The sequence below is a fragment of the Ceratotherium simum genome, chromosome 22 (genome assembly GCF_057802395.1).
Source record: "Ceratotherium simum simum isolate JZ-2026a chromosome 22, ASM5780239v1, whole genome shotgun sequence".
Taxonomy (NCBI): Eukaryota; Metazoa; Chordata; class Mammalia; order Perissodactyla; family Rhinocerotidae; genus Ceratotherium; species Ceratotherium simum.
The window spans coordinates 13,956,139-13,983,723 of record NC_141921.1 but is presented as its reverse complement, the minus strand read 5'-3'; the positions used below and the strand labels follow the sequence as shown (position 1 = coordinate 13,983,723).

Below are 27,585 nucleotides of genomic sequence, written 5' to 3'. Positions count from 1 at the left end.
TGGATTTTGTCATTTGTTTTTCCTGCGTCTACTCACATAATCATATGATCCTTCTTCATTAGGCTGCAGATGTGATGGATTACATTAAATGATTTTCAAGTACTAGACCAGACTTGCACACCTGACATAAATCTCACTTGGTTGTGGTGTATAATTCTTTTTATACTTTCTTGGATTCAATTTGCTAATATTTTGTTGAGGATTTTTGCATTTATGTTCATGATATTGGTCTGTAGTTTTCCCTTCTTGTACTGTCTTTATCTGGTTTTGGTATTAGAGTAATGCTGGCCTCACAAGATAAGTTAGGTAGTGTTCTCTATGCTTCTATTTTCTGGAGGAAATTGTAGAGAATTGGTATCACTTTTTCCTTAAATATTTGATAGAACTCACCAGTGAAATAATTTGGATCAAGTGCTTTCTGTTTGGAAAATGATTGATTCAATTTCTAATAGATATAGGCCTATTCAAATTATTTATTTCCATGTGAGTTCTGGTAGATTGTGTTTTTCAAGGAATTGGTTCATTCCATCAAAGATATCAAATTTGTGGGCATACAGCTGTTCATAATATTCCTTCATTATCTTTTTAATGTCCAGGAAATCAGGAATCATGGCCTCTTTCATTTATGATATGAGTAATTTATGTCTTTCTCTTTTTTTTTTTGGTTAGCCTGCCTAGAGATTTATTAAATTTTATTGATCTTTTCAAATAACCAGCCTTTGCTTTCATTGATTTTCTCTTATGTTTTCCTATTTTCAGTTGCACTGATTTCTGCTCTAATTTTTATTATCTCTTTTCTTCTGCTAGTTTTAGGTTTATACTGCTCTCTTTCTCTAGTTTTCTAAGGTGGAAACTTAGCTTACTGATTTTACTTTATTTTTGCCTCCATTTTATTGAGATATAATTTACATATAACATTAAGTTTAGGGTATACAATGTGATTTGATATACGCGTTGCAAATGACGACCACAATAAGACTAGTTAACACATCTACCACCTCACCTTTTTGTGAGTTACCTTTTTGTGTGTGTGTGGTGAGAACATTTAAGATCTACTCTCAGCAAATTTCAAGTATACAATACAGTATTGTTAACTATAGTCAACACACTGTACATTAGATCCCTAAAACTTACTCATCTTTCTCACTGAAAATTTGTATCCTTTGACCAACATCTCCCTAGTTCCCCCACCCTCCCAGGCCCTGGCAACCACCAATCTACTCTGTTTCTATGAGTTTGGCTTTTTTTAGAGTCTACATATGAATGAGATAATACAGTATTTGTCTTTCTCTGACTTATTTCACTTAGCATAATGCCTTCGAGGTTCATCTACATTGTCACAAGTGACTGGATTTCCTTCTTTTTTATGGTTGGATAATATCCCATTGTGTGTGAGTATGTACCTATATGTATATACATTTTCTTTATCCAGGCATCCGTTGGCGGACACTTTGGTTGTTTCCAAATCTTGGCTATTGTGATTAATGCCGCAGTGCAATGAATATGGGTGTGCAGATACCTCTTTGAGACAGTGATTTCATTTCCTTTGGATATATACCAAGAAGTGGGATTGCTGGACCATATATGGTAGTTCTAGTTTTAATTTTTTGAGGAACTTCCATACTGTTTTCCATAGTGGCTGTACCAATTTATATTCCCACCAACAGTGCACAAGGGTTCATTTTTCTCCATATGCTTGGCAGCACTTGTTATCTCGTCTTTTTGATAATAGCCATTCTAACAGATGTGAAGTGATAGATTATTGCTTTTACATCTTCCCTCTTTTCTAACGTATGTATTTAATGCTATAAATTTCTCTCCAAGCACTGCTTTTGCTGCATCCCACACATTTTGATCAGTTGTATTTTAACTTTCATTTAGTTCCAAATATTTAAAAATTGCTCTCGAGACTTTGACTCACGTGTTACTTAGAAGTGTGTTGTTTAAACTCCACATATTTTGGGATTTTCCAGTTATCCTTCCGTTATCAATTTCTACTTTAATTCCACTGTGATCTGAGAGCATACTTTGTATGATTTCTATTCTTTTAAATTTATTGAGATGTGTTTTATGGTCCAGAATGTGGTCTATCTTGGTGAATGTTCCATGTGAGCTGGAGAAGAATGTGTATTCTGTTGTTGTTTGATCAAGTAGTCTATAAACGTTAATCAGATCCAGTTAATTGATGGTGCTGTTCAGTTCAGGTATATCTTTACTGACTTTTTGCCTGCTGGATCTGTTAATTACTGATAGAGGTGTACTGAATTCTCCAACTATAATAGTGGACTTGTCCATTTCTCCTTACAGTTCTATCAGTTTTTGCCTCCCATATTTTGATGCTTTGTTGCTGGATGCATATGCATTAAGGATTATTATGTCTTCTTGGAGAACTGACCCTTTTATCACTATGCAATGCCCCTCTTTATCCCTGATAATCTTCCATGTATTGAAGTCTGCTTTGTTTGAAATTAATATAGGTATTCCAGCTTCCTTTTAATTTGTGTTAACATGGTATACCTTTCTCCATACTTTACTTTGTTGTTATTGAAGAAATCTGACTGTGGTTAATAATTTTAAAGATGAAAACAACAAACTGGCTAAATTAATATGCATGTTTTTTTGGGAGAGTGTCTTTTCCAGACTCTTCCTGCTTTCAGTGTGGCTAGTCTGTTAGTGGGTGTATAGGGTATGGAAAGTGAGGGCCAGAGTGTTGACAACACCTCCTACATGTTTTTTTTTTTTAAAGCCTTGGCCTCTGTTTTTAGTAGATAATATTTGGAAAGATAAAGCATATAAGCTCAGTCATAGAAGAGTTAAATATCTGCCTAAAGGTACTGGGATAAAAATGAAGCTGAGTACTGTTTGGTGTTTATACTTAGGGTGGGTCTAGCTAGCTATCTAATTTAAAAAGCAAGTTTTATTTTATATATATTTTTACCACTTTTTTTTTTTTTTTTGCTGAGGGAGATTAGCCCTGAGCTCATGTATGTTGACAATCTTCCTCTTTTTTTGCTTGAGGTAGATTAGCCCTGAGCTAACATCTGTGCCAATCTTCCTCTATTTTACATGTAGGTTGCTGCCACAGCATGGCTGACAAGTGGTGTAGGTCCGTGCCCAGGATCTGAACCCACAAACCTAGGCTGCCAAGGTGGAGCATGCTGAACTTAACCACTAGGCCACTTGGCTGGCCCCTATTTTAATGATTTTTAAGAGTACAACTGAGTGGCACTAATCACATTCACAATGTTGTCTAAATATCACCACTATTTCCAAAACTTTTTCATCACCCCAAACAGAAAGCAATAATAACTCTCCATTGCCTCTCCCCTCAGCCCCTGGTAACTTCTAATCTACTTTCTGTCTTTATTAATCTGCCTATTCTAGATATTTCATATAAGTGGAATCATACAATATTTATCCTTTTTGTGTTTGGATTCTTTCACTTAGCATAATGCTTCAAGGTTCTCCCATGTTGTAGCATGTATAAGAACATCATTTCTTTTTATGATTTAATTATATTCCATTGTGTGCATATACCACCTTTTGTTTGTTCATTCATATGTTGATGGACACTTAGGTTGTTTCCAACTTTTGGCTATTGTGAATAATGCTACAATGAACACTGGCATATAAAGCATCTATTTGAGTACCTCTTTTCAATTATTTGGGGTATATACCTAGGAGTGGAATTGCTGGGTTACATGGGAATTCTATTTAAATTTTTCAGGAACCATCAAACTATTTTCTACAGCAGCTGCACCACTTTACATTCCCACAAGCAATGTACAAGTGTTCCAATTTCTCCACATCCTCACCAACACTTAATTATTTTGCTTTTGTTTATTAATAATAGCCATCCTAATAGGTGTGAAGTGGTATCTCTTTGTGGTTTTGATTTGCATTTCCCTAATGACTAATTATGTTGAGCATCTTTTCATGTACTTATTAGCCATTTGTATATCTTCTTTGGAGGACTGTCTCTTCAAATTTTTTGCTCATTTTTAAATTGGGTTGTTTGTCTTTCTGTTGTTGGGTTGTAGTTCTTTATATATTTTGTATATTAAGCCCTTATCAGACATATGATTTACAGACATTTTCTCCCACCCTGTAGGTTTCACTTTCTTGATAATGTCTTTTGATGACCAAAAGTTTTTAATTTTTTTTAAAATTGGTTTTAGAATTTTTTTTTTAAGTTTTTTTTTTTTTGCTGGGAAAGATTCACCCTGAGCTAACATCTGTTGCCAATCTTCCTCTCTCTCTCTCTCTTTTTTATTCTCCTCCCCAAAGCCCAAGTATGTAGTCGTATATTCTAGTTGTAGGTCTTTCTAGTTCTTCTATGTGAGCCGCTGCCGCAGCATGGCCACTGACAGATGAGTGGTGTGGTTCCGCTCCCAGGAACCGAACCTGGGCCACTGAAGTGGAGCAAACCGAACTTTAACCGCTAGGCCATCAAGGCTGGCTCAAAAGATTTTAATTTTGATGAGGTCCAATTTATTTTTTTTCTTTTGTTGCTCATGCTTTTGGTGTTATATCTAAGAATCCACTGCCAAATCCAAGGTCATGAAGATTTTCCTCTAGGTTTTCTCTTATAAAGTTTATGGCTTTAGCTCTTATATTTAGGTCATTGATCCTCTCCCTTTACTTTTTTTTTTTTTTTTAAACATTTTATTTATTTATTTTTCCCCCAAAGCCCCAGTAGATAGTTGTCTGTCATAGCTGCACATCCTTCTAGTTGCTGTATGTGGGACGCAGCCTCAGCATGGCCAGAGGAGTGGTGCGTCGGTGTGCACCCGGGATCCGAACCCGGGCCGCCGGCAGCGGAGTGCGCACACTTAACCACTAAGCCACGGGGCCGGCCCCACTCTCCCTTTACTTTTAATCTATCTGTGTCCTTATATTTAAAGTGGGTTTCTTGTAGACAACATATAGTTAGGTTTTTTTTTTTTTTTTTTTTTAAAGCCACTCTGTCAGTCTCTGTCTTTTAACTGGTATGTTTAGATCATTCACATTTAAAGTAATTATTGATATAGCTGGGTTAATATGTACCATATTTGTAACTGTTTTCTATTCATTGCACTTGTTCTTTGTTTCTTTCTTTTTAAAAAATCTCCCCTCTTTTCTGCTTTCTCTGGTTTAAATTGAGCAATTTATAAGATTCAATTTTCATAAGATTCAATTTTCTCCTCTCTCTTAGCATATCAATTATATTTCTTTTAAAAACTATTTTAGTGTTTGTCCTAGAGTTGCAGTATACATTTACAACTAAAGTTCATTTTCAATAACTACACTACTTCATAAAGCACCTTATAGTAGTATTCTCAATTCTTCTCTTCCATCTGTAAAATCATTGCTGTCATTCATTTCATTTATCTTTAAGCTATAATCACCCAATACATTGCTATTATTATTTTGTTATTATTGTTTTTTTTCTGTGTGTGAGGAAGATCAGCCCTGAGCTAACATCCGTGCTAATCCTCCTCTTTTTGCTGAGGAAGACCGGCTCTGAGCTAACATCCATTGCCAATCCTCCTCCTTTTTTTCCCCCAAACCCCCAGTAGGTGGTTGTATGTCATAGTTGCACATCCTTCTAGTTGCTGTATGTGGGACGCAGCGTCAGCATGGCTGGAGAAGCGGTGTGTCGGTGCACGCCCGGGATCCGAACCCGGGCCGCCAGTAGCGGAGCGTGCGCACTTAACCGCTAAGCCACGGAGCCGGCCTGCTATTATTATTTTGAACAAGCAGTTATCTATTAGTTCAATTAAGAATTAAAAGAAACCCAAAGTTTTTATTTTACCTTCATTTATTCCTTCTCTAACACTCTTCCTTTCTTTATGCAGATCTGAGTTTCAGATCTATATCATTTTCCTTCTCTCTGAAGAACTTCTTGCAAGGCAGGTCTACTGAGAATAAAGTCCCTCAGTTTTTGTCTGAGAAAGTATTTCTCCCTTTTTTTTTTTTTTTTTGTGAGGAAGATCAGCCCTGAGCTAACATCCATGCTAATCCTCCTCTTTTTGCTGAGGAAGACCGGCTCGGAGCTAACATCCATTGCCAATCCTCCTCCTTTTTTTTTTTCTCCTCCAAAGCCCCAGCAGATAGTTGTATGTCATAGGTGCACATTCTTCTAGTTGCTGTATGTGGGACGCGGCCTCAGCATGGCTGGAGAAGCGGTGCATCGGTGTGAGCCCAGGATCCGAACCTGGGCTGCCAGTAGTGGAGCACGCGCACCCAACCACTAAGCCATGGGGCCGGCCCCCTCCCTTACTTTTATTTATTTATTTATTAATTTTTTTGTGAGGAAGGATCAGCCCTGAGCTAACATCCATGCTAATCCTCCTCTTTTTGCTGAGGAAGATCGACTCTGAGCTAACATCTATTGCCAATCCTCCTCCTTTTTTTTTTTCCCCAAAGCCCCAGTAGATAGTTGTATGTCATAGTTGCACATCCTTCTAGTTGCTGTACGTGGGATGCGGCCTCAGCATGGCTGGAGAAGCGGTGCGTCGGTGCGTGCCCAGGATCCGAACCTGGGCCGCCAGTAGCAGAGCTCGCGCACTTAACCGCTAAGCCATGGGGCTGGCCCTCTCCCTTACTTTTGAAGGGTCATTTATTTGGACATTGCATTTAGGTTGGCGGTTTTTTTCTTGCAACACTTTAAATATTTCACTTCACTCTCTCTTGCTTGAATGGTTCGTGAAGCGAAGTTGATGTAATTCTTTTCTTTCTTTCTCTAAGGTATTTTTGTTCTCTGGCTTCTTTCAAGATTTTCTCTTGGTGTTTGGTTTTCTGCAGTTTTAACGGGATGTGCCTAGGAGAAAATTTTTTGGTATTCATCCTGCTTGGTGTTCTCTGAGATTCCTGGATCTGTGTTCTGGTGTATGTCACTAATTTTGGAAAATTCTCAGCCACTGTTACTTTAAATACTTCTTCTTCTCCTTTCCTTCTTCTCCTTCTGGCATTGCAGAATATATTGCATATGTTATATTCTTTTGTAATTGTCCCACAGTTCTCTGATATTCTGTTTTGTGTTTTCTCCCCCTACACTTCTTTTTCCCCTTTGCATTTCAACTTGAGAAGTTTCTTTTGACATTTACAATTTAAAATTCTGGAAATATTCACATAGTTCAATATTGAAAAGATATAAAAAGTAAATAATGAAAAGTTCATTTTCCTCCTCACCTCTGAATCTCATTCACCCACTTCTAACCCTATATGCAACCAATATTATCAGTTTTCACATTACCTTCCAGGAAATCCGATGCATAGTAAGGAAATATATTATCTATTTGCTCTCCTTTTTAAAAAACCCACATATGGTAACATAGTATACACAGATTACATGTCATTTTTTTCTTACATATCAGTATATCTTGGAGATTATTCCATATCAGTACATAAAGAGCTTCTTATTCTTTTAAATGGCTGCATAGTATTCTATTTATGGACACAGAGGTCCACAACTCCTTACTCAAAACTCTTGGGTTTAAGAGTTTTTAAAGTTATATAAATATAATTTGTGCATATATTATATATAATATTCACAGTGGGCTTGGGGCTGCATATCATAATTAAACACATTACTCTTTGTGCAGTGAATGTATGAATAGTCACACTAGGTGGAATAAACAGCAAAATCAGTAATGTAGTTTAATGATACAGTAGTAAACTGATAAATGAAATAGTGTGATATAGACCATAAATACTTGATATTCTTTATTTCTAAGGAAAATATTCAACAAAACCTCAAACCAAGCTAAATATCTGTACATATGCATGCAATAAATATTTGTTCCAACTAGTATCTTGAGGATCTTGGACATAAGGCTTTATTAGCATTACTATTATTATAACCAAAGATTAGAGTTAGATATTTAATGACGGGCCAAGAATGGGATTCTTTAATGAAGAAACAACACTACAATAGATGGCCTTTAAAAACGTGTAGTTCTAGGGTAATGTGTCTCATTAATATGGATTTCTATATATATAAGCAGTCTCTTCAATTAAGTAAGCAGCCCTAATCTCTTTTTCACTGATAAATACATGTTATTTAAGACTGATCAAACTGCTCATACATTTCCCCCATATTGTCTTTGGAGATTTTTTTTCCATCTGTGTTACATCTCACCATTGTCATCATTACTAGCCTCATGCTTATTTGGGTTAACACCATTTTAGCAGTTGTTCTTTCTGGAAAAATGGAATGTACAACAGGTATATAACTTATGCAGTATTGTTTCTCTATCAGCTTGCTCTAAATCAGTGCTTCTACAACCTTAGTGAGCATAAAAATCATCTGGAGAATTTGTTAAAACATAGATTCTTGGGTTACACCCACAGAGATTCTGATTTAGTAGGTCTGGAGTTGGGTCTGGGAATTTGCATTTCTAACAAGCTTCCAAGCTTGTCCGCTGACCACATTTTGAGTAGCAAGGCTCTAACTTAGACTTTTAGTCAATAAACTTTTAGTGTAAGTAATGAGACTATATATCTTTTCATTAGTGACACAAACTCCTTCAAAATCTTTATCTACAGGTTCACTTTCAAACACCGTAAGCCAAACAAAGTCTCTGCCAAATGTTGATCAATCATTCCAAGCATCAGCAACTGTGTGAATGGCATCAAAGTATACCTGATTAAGCTTCTGCAATAACTCTTCTAGGAAGCCTTGTAAGTTACCTACTGCAAGTATAGAGTATGAAAATAAAAAATAAATATTTATATTTGCTTTTCATTGAGAGTAAAATTTCTTGGCCACAAGAAGTTCAGGAGGGATGTGTGTGGAATAGTGGTCCAAGAAATACAATCATACAATTTTCTTCCATTCCAGCTTGTGTGCAGTGAGTTCAAGTCATGGGTACAGATTACTGAGCCAGTCAGAAAATATCTCTTTGATTACCCATGGTTTTTTGTTTACATACTAACAAACTATGAACAGCTTTTGAAACATCTTGGATGTTGGCTTTTTCTAGCTTTACTGCATTAGCAGTCTGCTGCACTGGCACATCCCACAACTTTCAACCTGTGCTTAGAGTACTTTAAACCTCTTGTTTGCTCACCAATCATTGTTAATGTTTTTTTAGAAAAAGAATACAGGCCAGAACAGAGCTGTTTCATCAGCACTGTATACATGTTTGGGACTAACGTTTTCATTAAAAATTATCTTAACAAATTTGTCAATATAATTTTCATCTACTTCATGCTAAGCAGAAGCTTTTTCATCATAGTTATCCAGATATTTTATTCCATGATGCTTCTTAAATTTTTGCAGTCAATCTTCTGATATTCTATACTCACCTTAAATGTTCTGTTCTTCATGGCATATTCTAGCTTGTTTCATGACCAACAAACTAATCAGTGGCATATTCACATTGCCTCACTGTTGAATCCATTCAATCATGGTCATGTCAACATCTTCATTCTCTGCCCTCTGAAAAATTTTCTATTCTTCATTAGTGCTGGTCAGTGTTGTCCCTGTAAAACTTCAACACTTTGTCTTTCTATTATTTCAAGTCATATGTGGTGTTAATTCCCATACCTTATTCTTTAGTAAGGTGCCTCAAAGACACACCTGATCAAGCTTCTGCACTAACTCTATTTTCTGTGCTCTTGATAATGACAGATGCTTTCTTTTCTTCTTATTCTTACCCCCAGGAGTATCTTCAATTTTTTGTACATTTTTACAGGGCAGTTAAACTCAAACTGACAAAATGACAACAACATAAACAAAAAAGGCAACACAATATTAGTGAACAGCAGAGATATCTGTGACTGACAAAAGTGTTGAGAAACAACTAATGTCTAATGTCAGCTGAGGTTTTGCCACCAATTTACAAAAAGAGTTTGGATTTTCAAACCTTTTCAGATTTTGGAATTTCATGTAAGAGATTTTGAACCTAAAGTAATATATTTAGTTAGTCTCCTATTGATGGATATTTAGAATGTTTCAAATACTTTGCAATTACAAATAACGTCGCAGTGAATAACTTTGTAGAAACATCATTTCACATTTGTACAAAGATAACTGTAAGATAAAATCCTGGAAGTGAAACTGCTGGTTCAAAGTATATGTGTATTGTAATTTTGATAGATATGCCAAATTGCCCTCCACAAAAGATTACCAAACTATAATCCCACTCCACATCTTTGCAAACACAATGTTTTATCAAAATGTTTTCTTTAATTTTGAAATAATTTCAAACTTACAGAAAAGTTTCAAGAATAGTACAGAGAGATCTTTTCTTCCCCCTGAACCATTCGAAAGTAAGTTACTGACTTGATACCCCACCACTCCTGAATACTGTAGTCTGTATTTCTGGAAAATAAGGACACTCTTCTACATACCCACAACATAACCATCAAAATCAGGAAATTAATATTGGTATATTACTACCATCTACCACAAACCTCACTCAAGTTTCACTAATTGTCCCAATAAGGTACTTTATAGCAAAAGGATTTTATACAAGGTCACATGTTGCATTTAGTTTGTCATGTCTCTTTAGTCCTTGTCAATTTGCAAAAATTTCGTAGTCTTCTCTTGACATTCACGACCTTGACACTTTTGCAGATTAGACTACTTATTTTGCAGTATGTCCTTCAATCTGGGTATGCCTGATGTTTCCTCATGATTAACTGTAGGTTTGCATTGTTGGCTGTAACATCACAGAAGTGATGTTGAGTTCTCATTGCTTCCTATTAGGTAATATATGATTTTGACTTGACTCATTACTGACAGTATTAACTGCAATCACTTGATTAAAGTGATGTCTGCCAGGTTTCTCTACTGTAAAGTTACACATTTTTCCTTTATGATTGACAAGTAGTTTGTGGGGAGATACTTTGAGACTATGTAAATATCCCTCATCAAATGTTCACCCACTAGTTTTAGTATCCACTGATGTTTCTAGGCTGAATTAAGTATTATATAGTTGCCGAATGGTATATTCCCATTTCATCATTCCTTCCACAATCATCATTTGGCATTCCACTCTACTCATTTATTTATTCATATCAGTATAAAACTCATGGATACCTATTTTATTCAATGGGTTATAATCAGTTGCTATCATTTATCTATATATGTATTTACAGCTTTATTGAGGTGTAATTGACATACAATAATCAGCACTTACTTAAAATGTACAATTTAATAAATTTTGACAAATGTATACACCCAAGAAACCATCACCACAATCAAGACAATGAACATATCCATCACCTCCAAAGTTTCCTTGTGACTCTTGGTAATCCCTCTTGCCTTCCATCCTAGCCTGCCCCAGCTCCCATTCCCAGGAAGTGCTTATTTTCTTTCTGTCACTATAGTGTGCATTTTCTAGAATTTTATATAAATGGAATAATACAATATGTACTGTTTTTCCTTTAGTCTGGCTTCTTTAGCATAATTATTTAGTCTGGCACTTAGCATAATTATTTTGAGATTCGTCCATGTTACAGTGTGTATCAATAATTCATTCCTTTTCACTACAGAGTAGTATTCCATTATATGGTTATATCACTGTTTATTTATCCATTCACTTATTGATGGATATGTGGATTGTTTCCAGTTTTTGGTTATTAAAAACAAAGCAGCTATGAACATTCCATGTTGAAGTCTTTCTATGGATATATGCTTTCACTTCTCTTAGGTAATATCTATGAGTGGAATGGCTGGATCATATGTATAGGTGTCTAACTTTTTAAGAAACCATCAAATGGTTTCCCAAAGTGGTTGTGCCACTTACATTCCTACCTGCAGTATGACAGTTCCATTTGCTCCACATCCTTGCCAGTCCTTACTATGATCAGTTTTTTTGCTTTTTAAATTTTACCCATTCTCTTATTGTGGTTTAATTTGCATTTCCTTAAGGACTAATGATACTGAGCATCTTTTCATGTGCTTATTTTCCATCAGTGTCTTCTTTAGCGGAGTATCTCTTCAGATCTTTGCCCATTTAAAAAAATGCGTTGTTCATATTCTTATCATTAAGTTTTAAGGATTCTTTATGTATTCTGGATGCAAGTCCCTAATAAAATATGTGATTTGCAAATATTTCTCCCAGTCTGTAGCTTGTCTTTTCATTCTCAATAGTGACTTTCACAGGGCAGAAGTTCTTAATTTTGATAAGCCCAATTATTAATTTTTTCTTTTATGGATTTTAGTGTTGTTTCTAAGAAATCTTTGCCTAACTAAAAAGAAAAATGATTTTGTTCTATTTTCATCTGAAAGTTTTATAGTTTTAGCTTTTACATGTAGGTCCTTCATCCATTATAAGTTAATTTTTGTATATGTTGTACCATTTGTTTTCTCAACTGAATTGGCTTTGCCCCTTTATTGAAATAAACTGACCACCAATGTGTGGGTCTATTTTGGGACTCTATTCTTTTTCAGTGATCCATCTGTCTCTCTTTACACCAATAACCCTGTATTGATTACTATAGCTTTATAATAAGTCTTGAAATCAAGGTAGTGTAGTGTTAGTTCTCTCGTTTTATTTTTCTTTTGCAAAGTTGTTTTCATCTACTCTAGGTCCTTTGCATTTCCATACGAATTTTAGAATTAGATTATCCATTTCTACCCAAAAAAGCCTGCTGAGACTTTGATTGAGATTGTATTGAATATATACATCAATTGGTAGAGAATCAACATCTTAACAACATTGAGTCTTCCAATCCATGAGCACAGTATGTCTTTCCATTTATTTTGGTCTTCTGTAATTTCTCTCAGCAATGTTTTATAATTTTCATTGTATAGGTGTTGCACATCTTTTGTCAGGTTTATTCTCTAGTATTTCATATTTTCTTGAGGCTATTATAATGGCAATTTAAAAAACTTCAACCCTGAATTCTTAGGATAAACCCTACTTGGTCATGATGTATTATCTTTTTTTATATATTATTGTATTCAATCTGCTAAAATTTTTATTAAGAATTTTTGCATCTATGCTCATGAGAGATACTAGTCTATAGTTTTCTTTTCTTATAATGATTTTTGTCTGGTTTTAGTATCAGGTTAATTTGGTATCAGGGTAGCTGGCTTCATAGATTGAGTTGGGAAATATTTCCTTCTCTTCAATTTTCTGCAAGAGTTTATACAGAATTGTTATGTTTTCCTTAAATGTTTGGTAGAACTTAGCAGTGAAGCCACCTAGGCCTGGATTTTCTTTGTGGAAAGGTTTTTAACTACAGATTCAATTTCTTTAAAATTCCATTCTATTTATTCTTTTCTTTTTACTGTGGTAAAATATACATAATATAAAATTTACCATTTTACCCATTTAAGGGTACAACCTCAGTGACATTAAGTACATTCACAGTGTTGTGCAACATCACCATTATCATTTCCAGAATTTTTCCATCATCCCAAATTGAAATTCCATACCCATTAAATAATAACTCTTCATTTCTCCAGTCTCTCTATTCTACTTTGTCTCTATGAATTTCTCCTTTGTTCTACTTTCTGCCTCTATGAATTTATGATAACTGTAGCCACTTTATTAAAGTGACGTCTGCCAAGTTTCTCTACTCTATGGTAGAGTTACGCTTATTTCCTTTATGGTAAGTATTTTATGGGGAGAAACTTTCAGACTATGTAAATATCTCATTCTTCATCAAATGTTCGCCCACTGCCTTAGTATCCATTGATATTTCTTCACTATGGCTATGAATGGAATCATAGAATATCTGTCCTTTTGTGTCTGGCTTATTTCACTTAGCATATGTTTTCAAGGTTCATCCATGTTGTAGCATGTATCAGAATTTCATTCCTTTTTATGGCTAAATAATATTCCATTGTATGTGTATACCACATTTGGTTTATCCATTCATCTGTTGATGGACACTTGAGTTATTTCCAACTTTCGGCTACTGTCAATAATGCTGCTATGACCACTGGTGTACATGTATCTGAGTCCACATTTTCAATTCTTTTGGGTATATACCTAGCTCATTTTTATTTATTCTTGAGTGAGCTTTGGTAGTTTGTGTCCTTCAAGGAATTAGTCCATTTCATTTATGTTGTTGAATTTACTGGCATAAAGTTGTTCATAATATTCCCTTATTATCATTTTAATGTCTTTAGAATTTGTTGTGATGTCACTTTTCTCATTCTTGATACTGATAATTTTTGTCTTCTCTCCTTCTTTCTTGATCAGTCTGGAAGGGATTTCAATTTTATTTTTTCAAAGAACCAGCTTTTGGTTTCAGTGATTTTCTCTACTGTTTTTCTATATTCTATTTCATTGATTTCTGCTCTGATCTTTATTATTTCCTTTCTTTTGCTTACTTTGGGTTTCGTTTGTTCTTGTTTTTTTTGGTTTCTTAAGGTAGAAGCTGAGGTCACTGATTTGAAATCTTTCTTCTTTTCGAATATAAGCATTTAGTGCTGAAAATTTCCTTCTGAGTAAATCTTTAGTTCCATTCCACAAATTTTGATATGTTGTGCTTTCATTTTCATTCAGTGTAAACATTTCCTAATTTTCTTTTCTCTGTCCTGTGAGTTACATGGAAATGCATGGTTTAATTTCCAAAAATTTGGTGGATTTTCCAGATATCTTTTTATTATTGATTTCTAATTCAATTGTGGTTGTCTGAAGAAGTTTTTTATTTCATCTTTTTTGTGTGTGTGTGTGAGGAAGACTAGCCCTGAACTAACATCCATTGCCAACACTCCTCTTTTTGCTGAGGAAGACTGGCCCTGGGCCAACATCTGTGCCCATCTTCCTCTACTTTATATGGGATGCTGCCACAGCATGGCTTGACAAGCGGTGTGTCGGTCCACGCCCAGGATCCGAACCTGTGAACCCTGGGCTGCTGAAGCGGAGCGTGTGAACTTAACTGCTACACCACTGGGCCGGCCCCTCATCTTTGTTTTTGAAAGATAATTTCACTGGTATAGAATTCGAGGTTGACAGTTTTTTTAAAAAGTACTTTAAAGATGTTTCTCCACTGTCTTCTTGCTTACACTGCTTCTAATGAGAAACTTGCTCTCATACTTATCTTTTGTCCTTTGTGTGTAATGTGTCTTTTTTTCTCTAGTTGCTTTTAAGTAAGATTTTCTCTTTTATCACTGGTTTTAAGCAATTGATTATGATGGGCCTTGGCACAGTTTTATTCATGTTTCTTGTGCTTGAGGTTAGTGAGCATCTTGGATCTGCAGTCATCCTTATCCTGCTCAGAATCTGACACTCCATGCCAGGCCACTGCCATCCCCACTCCCCACATGGGGATTGGTGAAAAATGTTATCTCAGGGTAATTTTAATTTGTATTTCTCAAATGAGCCCAGGCATTTTAACTGTTTAAAAGTCACGTGTATCTTCTTTTCTGTGAACTGTCTAATCACATCCTTTGTTCAATTTTTGTATTGGTTTATTGATCATTTTTATATTGATTTATCTGTATCTTTTACATTTTCTACAATGAGCATGAATTTTTTTGGCAATAAGATGATACAACATAAAGTTATTTTTAATTGAAAAAATGCTTAAAAAATCCATGTAGTTTCCTGGTATCAGAAAAATACTCACAGTCCATGGTAGCTAGTATTTTAGTATAGCTTCTCTGTGGCTCATTTTCACTTTTCTTTGTGGGGAAACCTACATAGCTAACATGGAATATATGTGGAGTATTTTTTTTTTTTTTTAACAACTTTATTTATTTATTTTTTTCCCCCAAAGCCCCAGTAGATAGTTGTATGTCATAGCTGCACTTCCTTCTAGTTGCTGTATGTGGGACGCGGCCTCAGCATGGCCAGAGAAGCAGTGTGTTGGTGCGCGCCCGGGATCCGAACCCGGGCCACCAGCAGCGGAGCACGCGCACTTAACCACTAAGCCACGGGGCCGGCCCATGTGTGGAGTATTTTTAAAAGCCTGCGAGTCACTCTGGGCTGCCTATCTTTTGACTAGGGGCCCTGGAAAAATCACAAACTCTCATATCTGTAAAGAGATTTGCAGCTCCATCTTAGTTACCACGTCACTGTATCTTCTAATGGCCCTGGGAGGCTGACAGCTCATTGACAATGATCCCCATTTTATGGATTTTGAACTTGAGGCTTAGAAAGGTAAAGTGACTTTATCATATGGAAGATTAGATTTAGAAGTTACCTTAATGATGATTTCATTCTATGTACTCAGGATCCCACAATTAGTAACTACGGCAAAATTTTGGCTTAGACCCAGGTGCTTATTTTGATAGCAGCCATCAAAGTGAGGATCCGTATCACTCTAAGTAGTCAAGGGAGGACAGCTACTCTCCTTCAGGAGACTACAGGCCAAGCCTTTGACAGGCCATAACTGGGCAGGCAAAGTGGGGGTGCTGGAGCCTAAGGTCTATCTATGCTCACCTTTGGCAGCAGTCAGCATGGTGGAGGCCAGTTCACACTGCTGTGATTCCAAGTGTCCAAGTGTGAACCAGCGAGGATAACGGCTGGGCACCACAGACACCATATGGTGAGGGTGGGAAGTGTCACCTGCAGAAGTTGAGTTTTCTAGAACAGGTAACCTAGAAGATCCAGGGAGAGTTATCAGCCACGATCCAGACCCTTGCCATTCTAAGCCACCTTAGATAAGCGTGTTATCTGCTGGGGAGGAACTGGGCAGGAAAGCATTAACTAAGAGCTTTGAAAGTTTTAAAACCTAGGATACTGTACTCTATGAGGTGAGTGTCTGGGCACTTGTAGAAGTCAGGCTGAATAGTCCTTTCTGCAAATGGATTTGAATGGCAGTTCAAGAGCGATAAGACTATTTTTAAAAGTATAAGAAATATATGCCAAGGAAACCTAAGCAGTCCTTTTCTGGTTGAGCTGTGGAGCTCTCTCAGCCTTATGGTCTAACTAAAATTCTTCCTCTGTATGGGCTGATGCATCCTAGAGATCCACCTGCTTGAACCAAGGATCCTATTCTAGTTTAGAAACAAGATGCCCCAAGCTCATTGTTCTCAAGTCTTAGTATAGAAAGACTTATTTCTACTTCCCCAATTGCATCTGATGACCTGTGCGTGAGAACCATGACTCATTTGGGTATGGAAGGGCTCAAACCCCTTCTCAAGCTGAACAACTGGCCCCAGAACAGGGAGACTCAGGTCTTGGGTGCTCCATATCTATTAAAAACTCCTCAGGTGCTTCCTCAGGCAACCCGCCAGGGATACAGCCAAAGAGCCAAGTGGGTCACCAGCAAGGCATCCCAGATAGGAATCCTAGATCATATGAAAATGTCTGAGCTGTTTTAGGGCAGGCTTGGTGGCAGGGCCAATAGAACAGACAAAGAGGGAAAGAGAAGAAAGTGAGATCAAAAAAGAAAAAGAGCATTGAAGACTTTTGCTTTGGTGGAGGCAATTGGGCTGGGAAAGGGCTACCCACCTCATGGCACGTAAGGCCAATTTATAGGACAAGTCTGGATCATGAGGCAGCAGAGCTGAGAACAAATACTTGGCAAAGGTATGCATGGGAACACTCTCTCGGTGGATGACTTCTCCCAGACCGCTGAAGGGGCCTCCTGCCGGAAGAAGATAGGTCAGCCAGTTATTTATCTGTATGCTTCTATGTGCCAGCCTGGACCTGAGTCCTAGGATTCTACACATGTTTGCTAGCCATGGGGACCTTCACTACACTTTAATGTCAAAAATGTTGCTGTACCTGTGCCTTGTTAGAGAGGGGAACCCAGAGTCACAGGCCAAAGACACTGTGACAATAGCCCCTTCTCTCCTTACCTTCCAGTAGTAAGACACACTGTTTCTGCAGTGTTCGCACCAGCTCATCATCTAGGTGCAGCTCCTGAAGTCGACTCAGGAGCTGCTCCTCATTACGGCACACCTTGTCTTGCGCGTAGAGGCCTTCAGGCATCACCCTCTGTTGACCCATCCCCATCAGAGCAACTTCCAGGGCCAATGACAGGTAGGACTCACTGCTGTTTGGGCAGCCTGCAGCCACGGGTACATGCTGGTACACAGGGGCTCTGCTTTCATTCATATCTGAGGGCAACAGGGCACCAGATTCCTTAGGTCAGGTCCTGTAGATTCTGCTGCTCCTCTCTCCCTCCCATTTTAAGATACAGCTTGGTCAACAGTTACCACAGGGAAGCTGAGTCAGAACCCCAGAGCAGTAAGGAAAATATACTGGAAAAAAGGTTACACAAAGCCTCAGAGATTCCTAGCTCCTTCCTAATGTATGAACCGGTTAGGCCAGTTAGGGAAGTATACAATCTTATACTAATCTTTTGCCAGCATGTTACATAATACCATAATTATCTATTTTTGTGTCTGTCTCTTTCACTAGTGTGTGAGCACTCTGAAGGGAAGAGACTTGATCTTATTGCCCTAGGTATTTCCAGGGCCTGGTATATAGAACGAGCTAAGTGTATGTCATTGGTGAATAAGTCCCAAGTGCAGCCTCAGGTTTTTTGGATGTAAGTGTCACTGTGCAGATGAAACAGACCAAAAATGATGATTGCCTCTGCAGGGTATCAGAGGGAAGACAGGGCAGCCCTAGCTTGGATTGGGGCCACCCCTTGGATCTCTACCCAGAGAAATCCGAATCCATCTAGTTAAACTACTACTCTTGTAACACTTGCAACTTCTATGTTATTATTACTTTATAAGCTCCACCTTTGGGTTCAAAATTTCAAGAAGAGAGCACAGGTTTATAAGAGTCTTGGATTCTTTCCTTTTCTCTTTTCATCCATCTGGTAAGTATTTATGGAAGACTATTAAATGGGAGGTATTGCACTAAGTGCTGGGGTCACAAAGATAAGTAAGTCATAATTTCTGCTTTTAGGGAGCTGACAGTCTAGTAAGAGATACTCACTTGTAAACAAATTGTAATGCAGTGTGCTAAATACTATAACAGATGTATGTATACAGTATAGTGATGGCATAAAGGACAGAAAATTCTGTCTGAAGTCCTTGCTATGTTGAGACTCTACTAAATTACTTCCCTTCTATTTCTCATTTGTAAAATTGGTACAAAACCACCGCGAGGGAGAAAGTTCAAAGGAAACACGAGAGTATTATGCAATTGCAAGGGATTCACACACTTGATGGAAGTTCTTTCCTACTTCCAGACTGCTCTGAGGCCTTGGTCTCTGACTCCATAAAGCCCTCTAGCCCTTCTTATTCCCCTTGGATCACACTCTTTAGGCATTCAAGGTAGAGAAGTGAGAGGAACACAGGAAGGCTAACAAGGTAAAATGGGAGAGTAGGACAGGGCCTGTCTCAGGGTGGGAAAGGAAAGTGGGAAAGAAAGGAAGCTCAAGGAAACTTCTTAGGGGAGGTCTAGTTGGATAAGAGAAAAAAAGGCTGCAGGAGGGACTGCTGCAAAAGGGCTGCTGTAGAACAGAGTCTTGTAGCAGGGAGACAGCTACCAAGGGCAGTTCTGGCTTGCCTCAGGCTGACCCCTGTACCTGACACTTCCAGATAGCCATCATCATTTAGGCGGCAGGCGTCAGTCAAAGTAAGAAATAGGCAGCCAATGGGATCCAGGGGGTGGCCCACCCAGCCTTCCAGGTTTGTGATGGTTGTGGTTCCTCTTTGCAACAGTTCTGGAAACAAGCAGATCAAAGTTTTAGAGAACGATAGAGACATACTGCTATCTGTCCCTGTCTGGTCTCCTCATCAGTCTCTTTCAGGCATTGACCCTGAGACTCAAAGTAAAGCATCCCTCATTTTCTTGCCTTAGGTTGATTAAGACCAGTCACAAGCTCATCAGCCGGTTGTAAGGTAACGTGGCATGCATTTAGGCTGCCTGCTGGCAGCACACATATGTAAATACAGCTTTACAGTTTAAAAAGGGTCTTCTCACACCAGATCTTAGGGGACTTCCAACTGCCCTGTGAGGGAGGCAGGCTGGCATTATTATTCCCATTTTATAGATAAGGAAACTGAGATAAGTAGAGGTAAAGTCAGGCATTCCACACAGCAAGTAGAATGACCTGGAATCCTCTTGCCCCTGACATACCATGAAACTTAATGAAAATTAAGTACTAGGCCTTATAGTCCCTGAGGATCCTCATCAGCCTCAGCCTAAGGAGTTAAGATCGCTCCTGATCACTATACCTTTCTTCTGATGCTTATAGATTTCCAGCTGCCGTTGCTGCTGCAACCTCAGAGTATTGATAACGGCCACCGTGAGTCTGAGGGCCTCTTTAGGATAACCATGAGAACGCAAGGCATCAACCCGAGCACAGGCTGTAGGTACATGCTCTACCAGATGAGAAGAAAATATTTTGGTTGAGTTAGATTTTCAAATCAGGAAAATATATGCTTGACAAAGGGAGTTTGTGTTCAGTACAGTTCCTCAAATTCAACCTGAGGTCTACTGTGTACAGGAACTGTGTTTTATCTTTTAAAGACACAAAGTTGAATAATTCACAGGAACTACCTTCAAGGAGCTACCTTGCAGCCTCAGCGTACTGGTATGGTGCAGAAAGGGACACACAACTAGAATAAAAATATGTTGCACTTCTTTGTGAACATGTACTATGGGAACCCAGTGGAGGCAGCCATTAACTGCCTAAGGGGAAAGGCTTCATTCATTTATTAATCCTACATTTCTTGAGAACCTATTATATGCCAGGTAGTATGCTGGGCAAAGGGTACGAAGATGAATAAGAACTGGTCACTTCCCTCAAAGATCACAAATTACACATAAACAGATCATTATAACACAGTTAAAAAGAAATGACGTGATAGAAATATATACAGAGAGAAAATAATATTTGAGCTGTGCTGTGTAGGACAAGCAAGATTTTAAATAGGTAGACCAAACAGGAAAGGCATTCCTGGCAAAGGGAACATATAAGCAAAAGCATATAAGTAAAAGCATAAAAAATATTCTATATAGTATCTTCAGACTATGGCAAATAGTTCTGTTTAGAGTTAGGTTATGTGGTTAGAGACAGCCTGGAAAGGTAGAGTCTGGAATGTAAAGAGCTTTGAATGCCACGTTAAGGAGTTCAGATTTACCTCAGGGATAATGGAGGACTACCAAAGGCTTATAAACAGGCAAGTGATATAATGAGAGTTATAGTTTATTTTGTGATTTCTTTGAAAGATAAGATTAAAAATTATAGGAATAATTGCAGAAAATTTGAAATAAAGAGGAGCAAAATATAAAATAAAAATCAGAGATAACTTTTATTTCCAGTTTCATGTATATATATCCAGACTTTTCTCTTCAATTTTAATACAAATGGGATATTATAATTATTGCTTTGTAACTGGATTTTTCTATTTAATAACACATTACAAATATTTTTCCATGTCATTAAATATACTTCTATAACATTAAAAATGAACAAAACATTCCACTGAAACTGTGTACTATCCCTTGAGTCAACCAATCCCCTACTGTTGGATATTTAGATTGTTTCCAATTTTTCTCATCTGTATATTATTTATATCCATGATATAATAAACCCCCAGGCTTTATGCATATTCTTAGTTAATTATAGCTCAGGATAAATTCCTAGATGTAAAATTCCTGGATCAAAGGATATGAATGTATTTTAAAGGCTTTTGATAAGTGTTGTTGAAATACCCTTCAGCAAGGAATTTACATTCCTACCAGCAGTACACGAGATCACCTATCTCCATGCAACCTCTCCACACCAAAAACTAATTATCTTTATTTTTAAAATCCCTGACCATTTGACAATCAAAAAATGGTAATTCAGTGTTGTTTTGATTTGCATCTTTGTTTATTACTGAGGTATATACTTTTTCACATGCTTGTTAGATTTATTTATTTTATTTTATTTTTTGCTGAGGAAGATTCACCCTGAGCTAACATCTATTACCAATCTTCCTCTTTCTGATTGAGGAAGATTCGCCTTGAGCTAACATCTGTGTCAATCTTCCTCTATTTTGTATGTGGGTCTCTGCCACAACATGGCCACCAATGAGTGGTATAGGTCCACACCCAGGAACTGAACCAAGGCCACCTAAGCGGAGCGCGCCGAACTTAACCACTAGGCCATGGGTCCGGCCCTAGATTTATGTTTTAGAAGTACTGGATCAGAGAAGAGGAAAGATGATCAAAGGGAACTTCAGGTAGTGACAGTGAGTTTGGCCTAGGCTTTCGAGAGACATAGGGACATACCCAGATTCAGCAAGATCTTGTGAAAGACAAGATATGGAGTGAGGAATGAAGGTAGGGAATTGGGAGAAGATAATAAAAATGTACGTCTTTGTTGTAAGACTCAGAAAATGAATATTTTAAAAAAATGTCTATTTTGGAATAGGCATCCTATGATAAAGTCAAGAATAGACTGAGAGAAGGCCAGAGGAAAATTTAAACTTACAATGGAACAGGTCTATTCTGTTATGATGGAGGAAGGAAGGGCAGGTGGGAAGGAGGAAAGGAAGACAGTTTGGTGACAAATAAAGACAGGGCCGTAGCTATAGGGTAATTTAAGGTTCAAATTTAGGGCCGGCCCCGTGGCTTAGCGGTTAAGTGCGCGCGCTCCGCTGCTGGCGGCTCGGGTTCGGATCCCAGGCGTGCACCAACGCACCGCTTCTCCGGCCATGCTGAGGCCGAGTCCCACATACAGCAACTAGAAGGACGTGCAACTATGACATACAACTATCTACTGGGGCTTTGGGGGAAAAATAAATAAGTTTCAAATTTAGTGTCTTTTTAGCAAAACACATAATTTCAGAATAGATTATAATATTGCTCAGTGACTGTTGACTAAGAGAACCTGTGACTGATGTCTAATAGTTTTGTTAGTACTCTTTGAGATTTATTAACTCCTTTCCCCTCCCAAAACTGAGGAAAAGAATACAAATTCCTCTATTTGAGGTTATTGTACCTCAGCTGAGTACAGACACAAATGGCTCAGCCTTCCCATAAATACACTGAGGCCCTAGTCAAGGCCCTAAAAGATGTGTGTGAAGACCATCCAAATTGTAGTTGTGTTGCTGGTACCTATGCAGATGGCTCATTCTGGCCTGGCACGAGGTGAGATTGGGCTCTGAAATTCTTAGAGTAGAGTAGAGGTACACTTACCAAGCCACAGTGGCTGGCCTTGGGAATTAAAGAGTAGTCTCTCGCTTTCTCGCTGGCAGGCAGGAGCTGTATATATATTGCTGCTGATTATTTGCTGTAAGTGGCTGTCCTGCCAATGCAATTCACGGCCCTCGATGGCTCTAGTGAACACAGTTCGTCTTGGTCTGGATAAGGAGTCTGGCAAAAGAAAGAAATGCAGCAGTTCAATGATGGGAAATCTGAAGCTTTAATTCCTGTGTCTTTAGGGTGAGAGGATGGGCAGAAAAATATATGGTTACTGAGAACGTCACTCTGCCATCTGTCTAGGTGTTTGCTATGTTGTCTTTATTGGATAGCTCTTAGTGTGTCTGTGCCTTCTATGGGAAGAACCTTTCTACATAGATCTATGGCCGCCTTTCTACTTCTACAGAAGACCAATTTCTCCCAGAACCTAGAGCCACATGAAAGAGAGGAGGAACAGTGGTGCTCAGATGTTCACTTAAGAGGAGACAAACTGCTTCTATAGAAGTCAGAGGAAGAGGGAAGCAGAGAAGTAATTTCCCTGGCTAATCCATAACCTGTCTCATTTACAGCATGACTCTTATCAAACTAAGGACTTCCATGAAATTGATATTAAAGGATGAAAAAGAACTGAAGCCCTATGTATTCTGGTACCTTTATCACACGGATATCTGCAGGCTTACAGTCTTGTTCTCCAATGAGGAAAAACTGATGCTGACAAAAAACTAACTTGTTTTCTCACTGGAGTCTTACCATGCCATTTCTCTTCAGGAAAACAGCTGCAGGGAAATCAAAACAGCAGACAAAGTAGGCTCAATTTTTAAGGGTGGTGTGCAGGAAGACCAAATGGAAGAGACACTGTCATAAATGCACAGAAATGACATTTAAGGAAATAAAAAAACCATGAAGGATCTGTGCCAGATTAAGGGCAGTTGAAACTATTTTGGGATCAAGACTGAAGTACTATACAGATATTTCCAGAGATGCCCAAATGATGTGTGCATCTACTGAGCCTGTGCAAAAAAAACTAGGAGGGAAAGTCAGAGGATTCAGACTAAACATGAAAGAAATGAAATGAACATAGCAAAAGTCCTTGGGATCTGGTCATCTCTTTAGAATTTGATATATTCCATAGAGTATGGGCTCAGAGGATTAAATCAGAATAGCACTGACAATATTTACGGAAATTGCTTCTCCTTCATGTTGTCCCTCAGCAGAAGTACAGTGACCCTTCTACTGGCTGCAGTCTAAGCCCCTCTCCTGCTGAAGTGAGAATCCACCATGGGTCTGCTCAGCCCACAGTGGGGATTAGGCTCCCAATATGTTTTGTAATTCATTAAGTCAGCAAATAATGAGTGCCTACTACATGGCAGGTACTGTTTTAGGTGCTGATATACAAAGTCCCTGCCTTCATGGACCTTTACATTCAAATGGGGAGAGACAGTTGAATAAATATATAGTCTATCAGATATATCAGATGGCTACGAGTGCTATGGAAAAGCCTACAGCAGAGTTAGGGAGAAAGGCAAGCTGTTGTTGGGTGGGGGTTATTGTTTTATATAGAATGGTCTCTAATAAGGTAACAAATGAACAGAGACCTGAAGGAACTGAAGAGCAAGCCTTAGACATAACTAAAGGAAGAGCATCCTAGGCAAAAGGAACAGCAAGTGCTACCATCCTGAAGTGGGAACATACTTGAAGTGTTTGAGGGCAGTGAGGAGCTCAGTGTACTTAGAATGGAATTAGCAAGCAGGAAAATCATAGGAGATGTGGTCACAGAGATGTTAAGGAGCCAGATCACAGGGAGCTTCATAGGCTATGAGTGAAAGACGAGAAGCCAGTGGAGGGCCTTGAACTGCTGACAGTATGTGATGTGACAACTGGCAGCAGTATCGAGAACAGATACAAGGTGCAAGGGCAGAAGCAGCAGGCCAGTGAGGAGGCCACTGCAATAATGTGTGAAAGGTGACGGTAACCCGGCCAGAGTAATAGGCAGTGGAGGTGATGGGAGTAAATGGATTCTGGATATATTCTGAAGGTAAAGGCAATGGAATTTGCTCACAGATTAGATCTGGGGTGAGAGAGAAAGAGAAGACTCAAAAATGACTCCAAGGTTTTTAAGACAGACTCGCCATATATGGAAATAGGAAAGACTATAGGAGGAGCAGGTTTGGGTATGACTTGAGGGGTAAGAAATCCTACTGAGATGACTATTAATATCTAAGTGAAAAGAAAGAAAAAAAATATCTAAGTGGAGATTTTGTTCATGGTATTTATTTATTGATTGATTGATTGATTGTGAGGAAGATCAGCCCTGAGCTAACATCCATGCCAATCCTCCTCTTTTTTGCTGAGGAAGACTGGCCCTGGGCTAACATCCATGTCCATCTTCCTCCACTTTATATGGGACTCTGCCACAGCATGGCTTAACAAGCGGTGCGTTGGTGCACGCCCGGGATCCGAATGGGCGAACCCCGGGCCGCAACAGCAGAGCAAGTGCACTTAACCGCTTGTGCCACCGGGCCGGCCCATAAGTGGAGATTTTGAAAAGGAAGTTGAACACACAAGTCTGGAGTTGAGAGGAAAAGTCTGGGCAAGAGAGATAAATTTGGATGTTGTTAGTATACAGACGATTATTAGAACAGTGCAATCACCAAGGGAGTAAGTCTAGAAAGAGCAGTGGTTTGATGACTGAAAACTGGGCACTCTAGCATTTTAGGTTGGGAAGCAGGGAGGGGACAGAAAAGGAGACTGAGAAAGGGGGCCAATGAAGTAAAAGGAGAATCAAGAGAGTAGTGTCTTAGAAATAAGAGGAAAAAGGTGTTTGAAGGAGAGAATGATCAATTGTCACAAATACTGCTAACAGGTCAAGTAAGATTGTGACTGATAATCAACCACCAGATGTGGCAATGGTGGGCATTAGTGGCCAATACAAGAGCTGTCTCTGTAGTGGAGGGACGAAAGCCTGACTGGGGTGAGTTCCAGGGAGAATAAGAGTGGAAGTAGAGACGGTAAGTATATACTATTCTTGTGAATGATTTTTCTTAATTCTATCACTTATTTCTACTACCTCAGAGAAATAGGGTGGTAACCAGAGAAGCATGTAGGGTCAACAAGAGTGTTTTTTGTTTTGTTTCGTTTTGGGATGAGAGATAAAACAATGTGCCTGCAGACTCATAGGAATAATCCACAAAAATCTGTGATGCATGAGAGAGAGGACATAATTTCTGGGGTGATGTCCTGGATAAAAGAGAAGGACTAGGATCTCGAGAATAAGTAGAGGGCTTGGACTTAGAGAGAAGCACAAACTAAAACAGGGAAAGAGGCAGAGTAGATGGGCATAGACTGAGGCAGATGTGGTGATATAGTTTTGGAAATTCTCTTCTGATTGCTTCTATATTGTCAGTGAATAGCAAGCAAGGCTATCAGCTGAAAGTGAGGAAGGGGACAAAGTACAGAAAGTTGTAGGAAAAGATGGTATGAAATAGTAATTTAGAAGAATGAAAGAAGGCATAGACTAGGGAAATGTAGTGGATGTCCCAGACCCACTTGGGATTAGTGGTCATAAACTTAAAATAAGACCAGTTATCGTGGTTGTGTTTCTTTCTGCCATGTTCAGCTGTGCAACTGTGGGCACTGAGTAATTAGAGAGTTAGACTGAACTACGAAGGTTAGGGTTTTGCTATATGTGCGTAACAAAGGGCAAGAGGGGATTGAGTGTGTATGCAAGGGAGTGATTATAATGATGCACAAAGAAATCTAACTTGGATAAAGAGGAAAATGAGGCTACCAAGAGAATGAAAAAGTGGTAGGATCAAAATACCTAGTGAGTAAAAGAATTACTGGGATTGGGATACTGGAGAAAATAAGCTAGGAGGACTGGTGGTGGTAATTAGAGCCCCTTGAAATTGAGATTCTGAAGAAGGTGTAGTTATTGGTAATGACAAGGTTTAGCGTATGATCTTGGGATTGCATAGCTAGTTATGGTGGAAGACAAGACAATTAAAAAAGAGGAGGTCAAAGAACTGAGAGGCTAGAATATTGGAAGGATTTTCTATGTGGCTTCACATCATCAAGAATTATGACAGAAATAGTGACAGAGAGTAGTGTTAGTGAGCCAACAGCCAAAAATCTTCAAGGAATGAGGGGGACTGACCCAGAGGTCAACAAATGACCAAAACCAGGAGGGTAGCAGAGAGTATATTTTGACAGCATATACTTAAAATCTGGGGGGTATTTTAGGAAGGAGGGAAGGACAATGATGTAGAAATGGCAATGAAGAATAAGCAGGATGCCTATTGCTCCATCAGGCCTACAGGTAAAGAGATGTGAGAGATAAATCAGCCACAACTTGAAAAGACTGTAGAGGAAGCAACATCCACAAATGAGAACCAAAAACAACGAATAACCAATATATTATGACAAGGAAGAAAGTGCCAGACTGGAGGCATGTGTTTACATGCATTGGACTCTCTCTACACCAATCCAAAGCCAATACTAAAAGGATGCCTTCCTGTGTTGTGGAGGTTAGATGAGTGCAATAAAGGGTAGCTTAAAGAAGTGGCAAAACTGTAGCTTTTTCACCTCTTGTTAC

The 27,585-nt window shown here is 38.4% G+C and overlaps 1 protein-coding gene across 3 annotated transcripts in view; it reads right to left on the bottom strand.

The window, feature by feature from the left end:
- Positions 1–27,585, bottom strand: part of ZSWIM5 (zinc finger SWIM-type containing 5) — a 244,833-nt gene that overhangs the window by 7,971 nt on the left and 209,277 nt on the right. For all 3 annotated transcript variants that reach the window (XM_087446045.1, XM_004442012.3, XM_087446046.1), the window contains 6 exons: positions 22,992–23,168; positions 20,039–20,185; positions 19,387–19,524; positions 17,699–17,959; positions 17,349–17,484; positions 16,335–16,492 (listed from right to left, as the gene is read on the bottom strand). In XM_087446045.1, the coding sequence (XP_087302171.1) occupies positions 16,335–16,492; positions 17,349–17,484; positions 17,699–17,959; positions 19,387–19,524; positions 20,039–20,185; positions 22,992–23,168 (1,017 nt within the window). The remainder of the gene's footprint in view (positions 1–16,334; positions 16,493–17,348; positions 17,485–17,698; positions 17,960–19,386; positions 19,525–20,038; positions 20,186–22,991; positions 23,169–27,585) is intronic.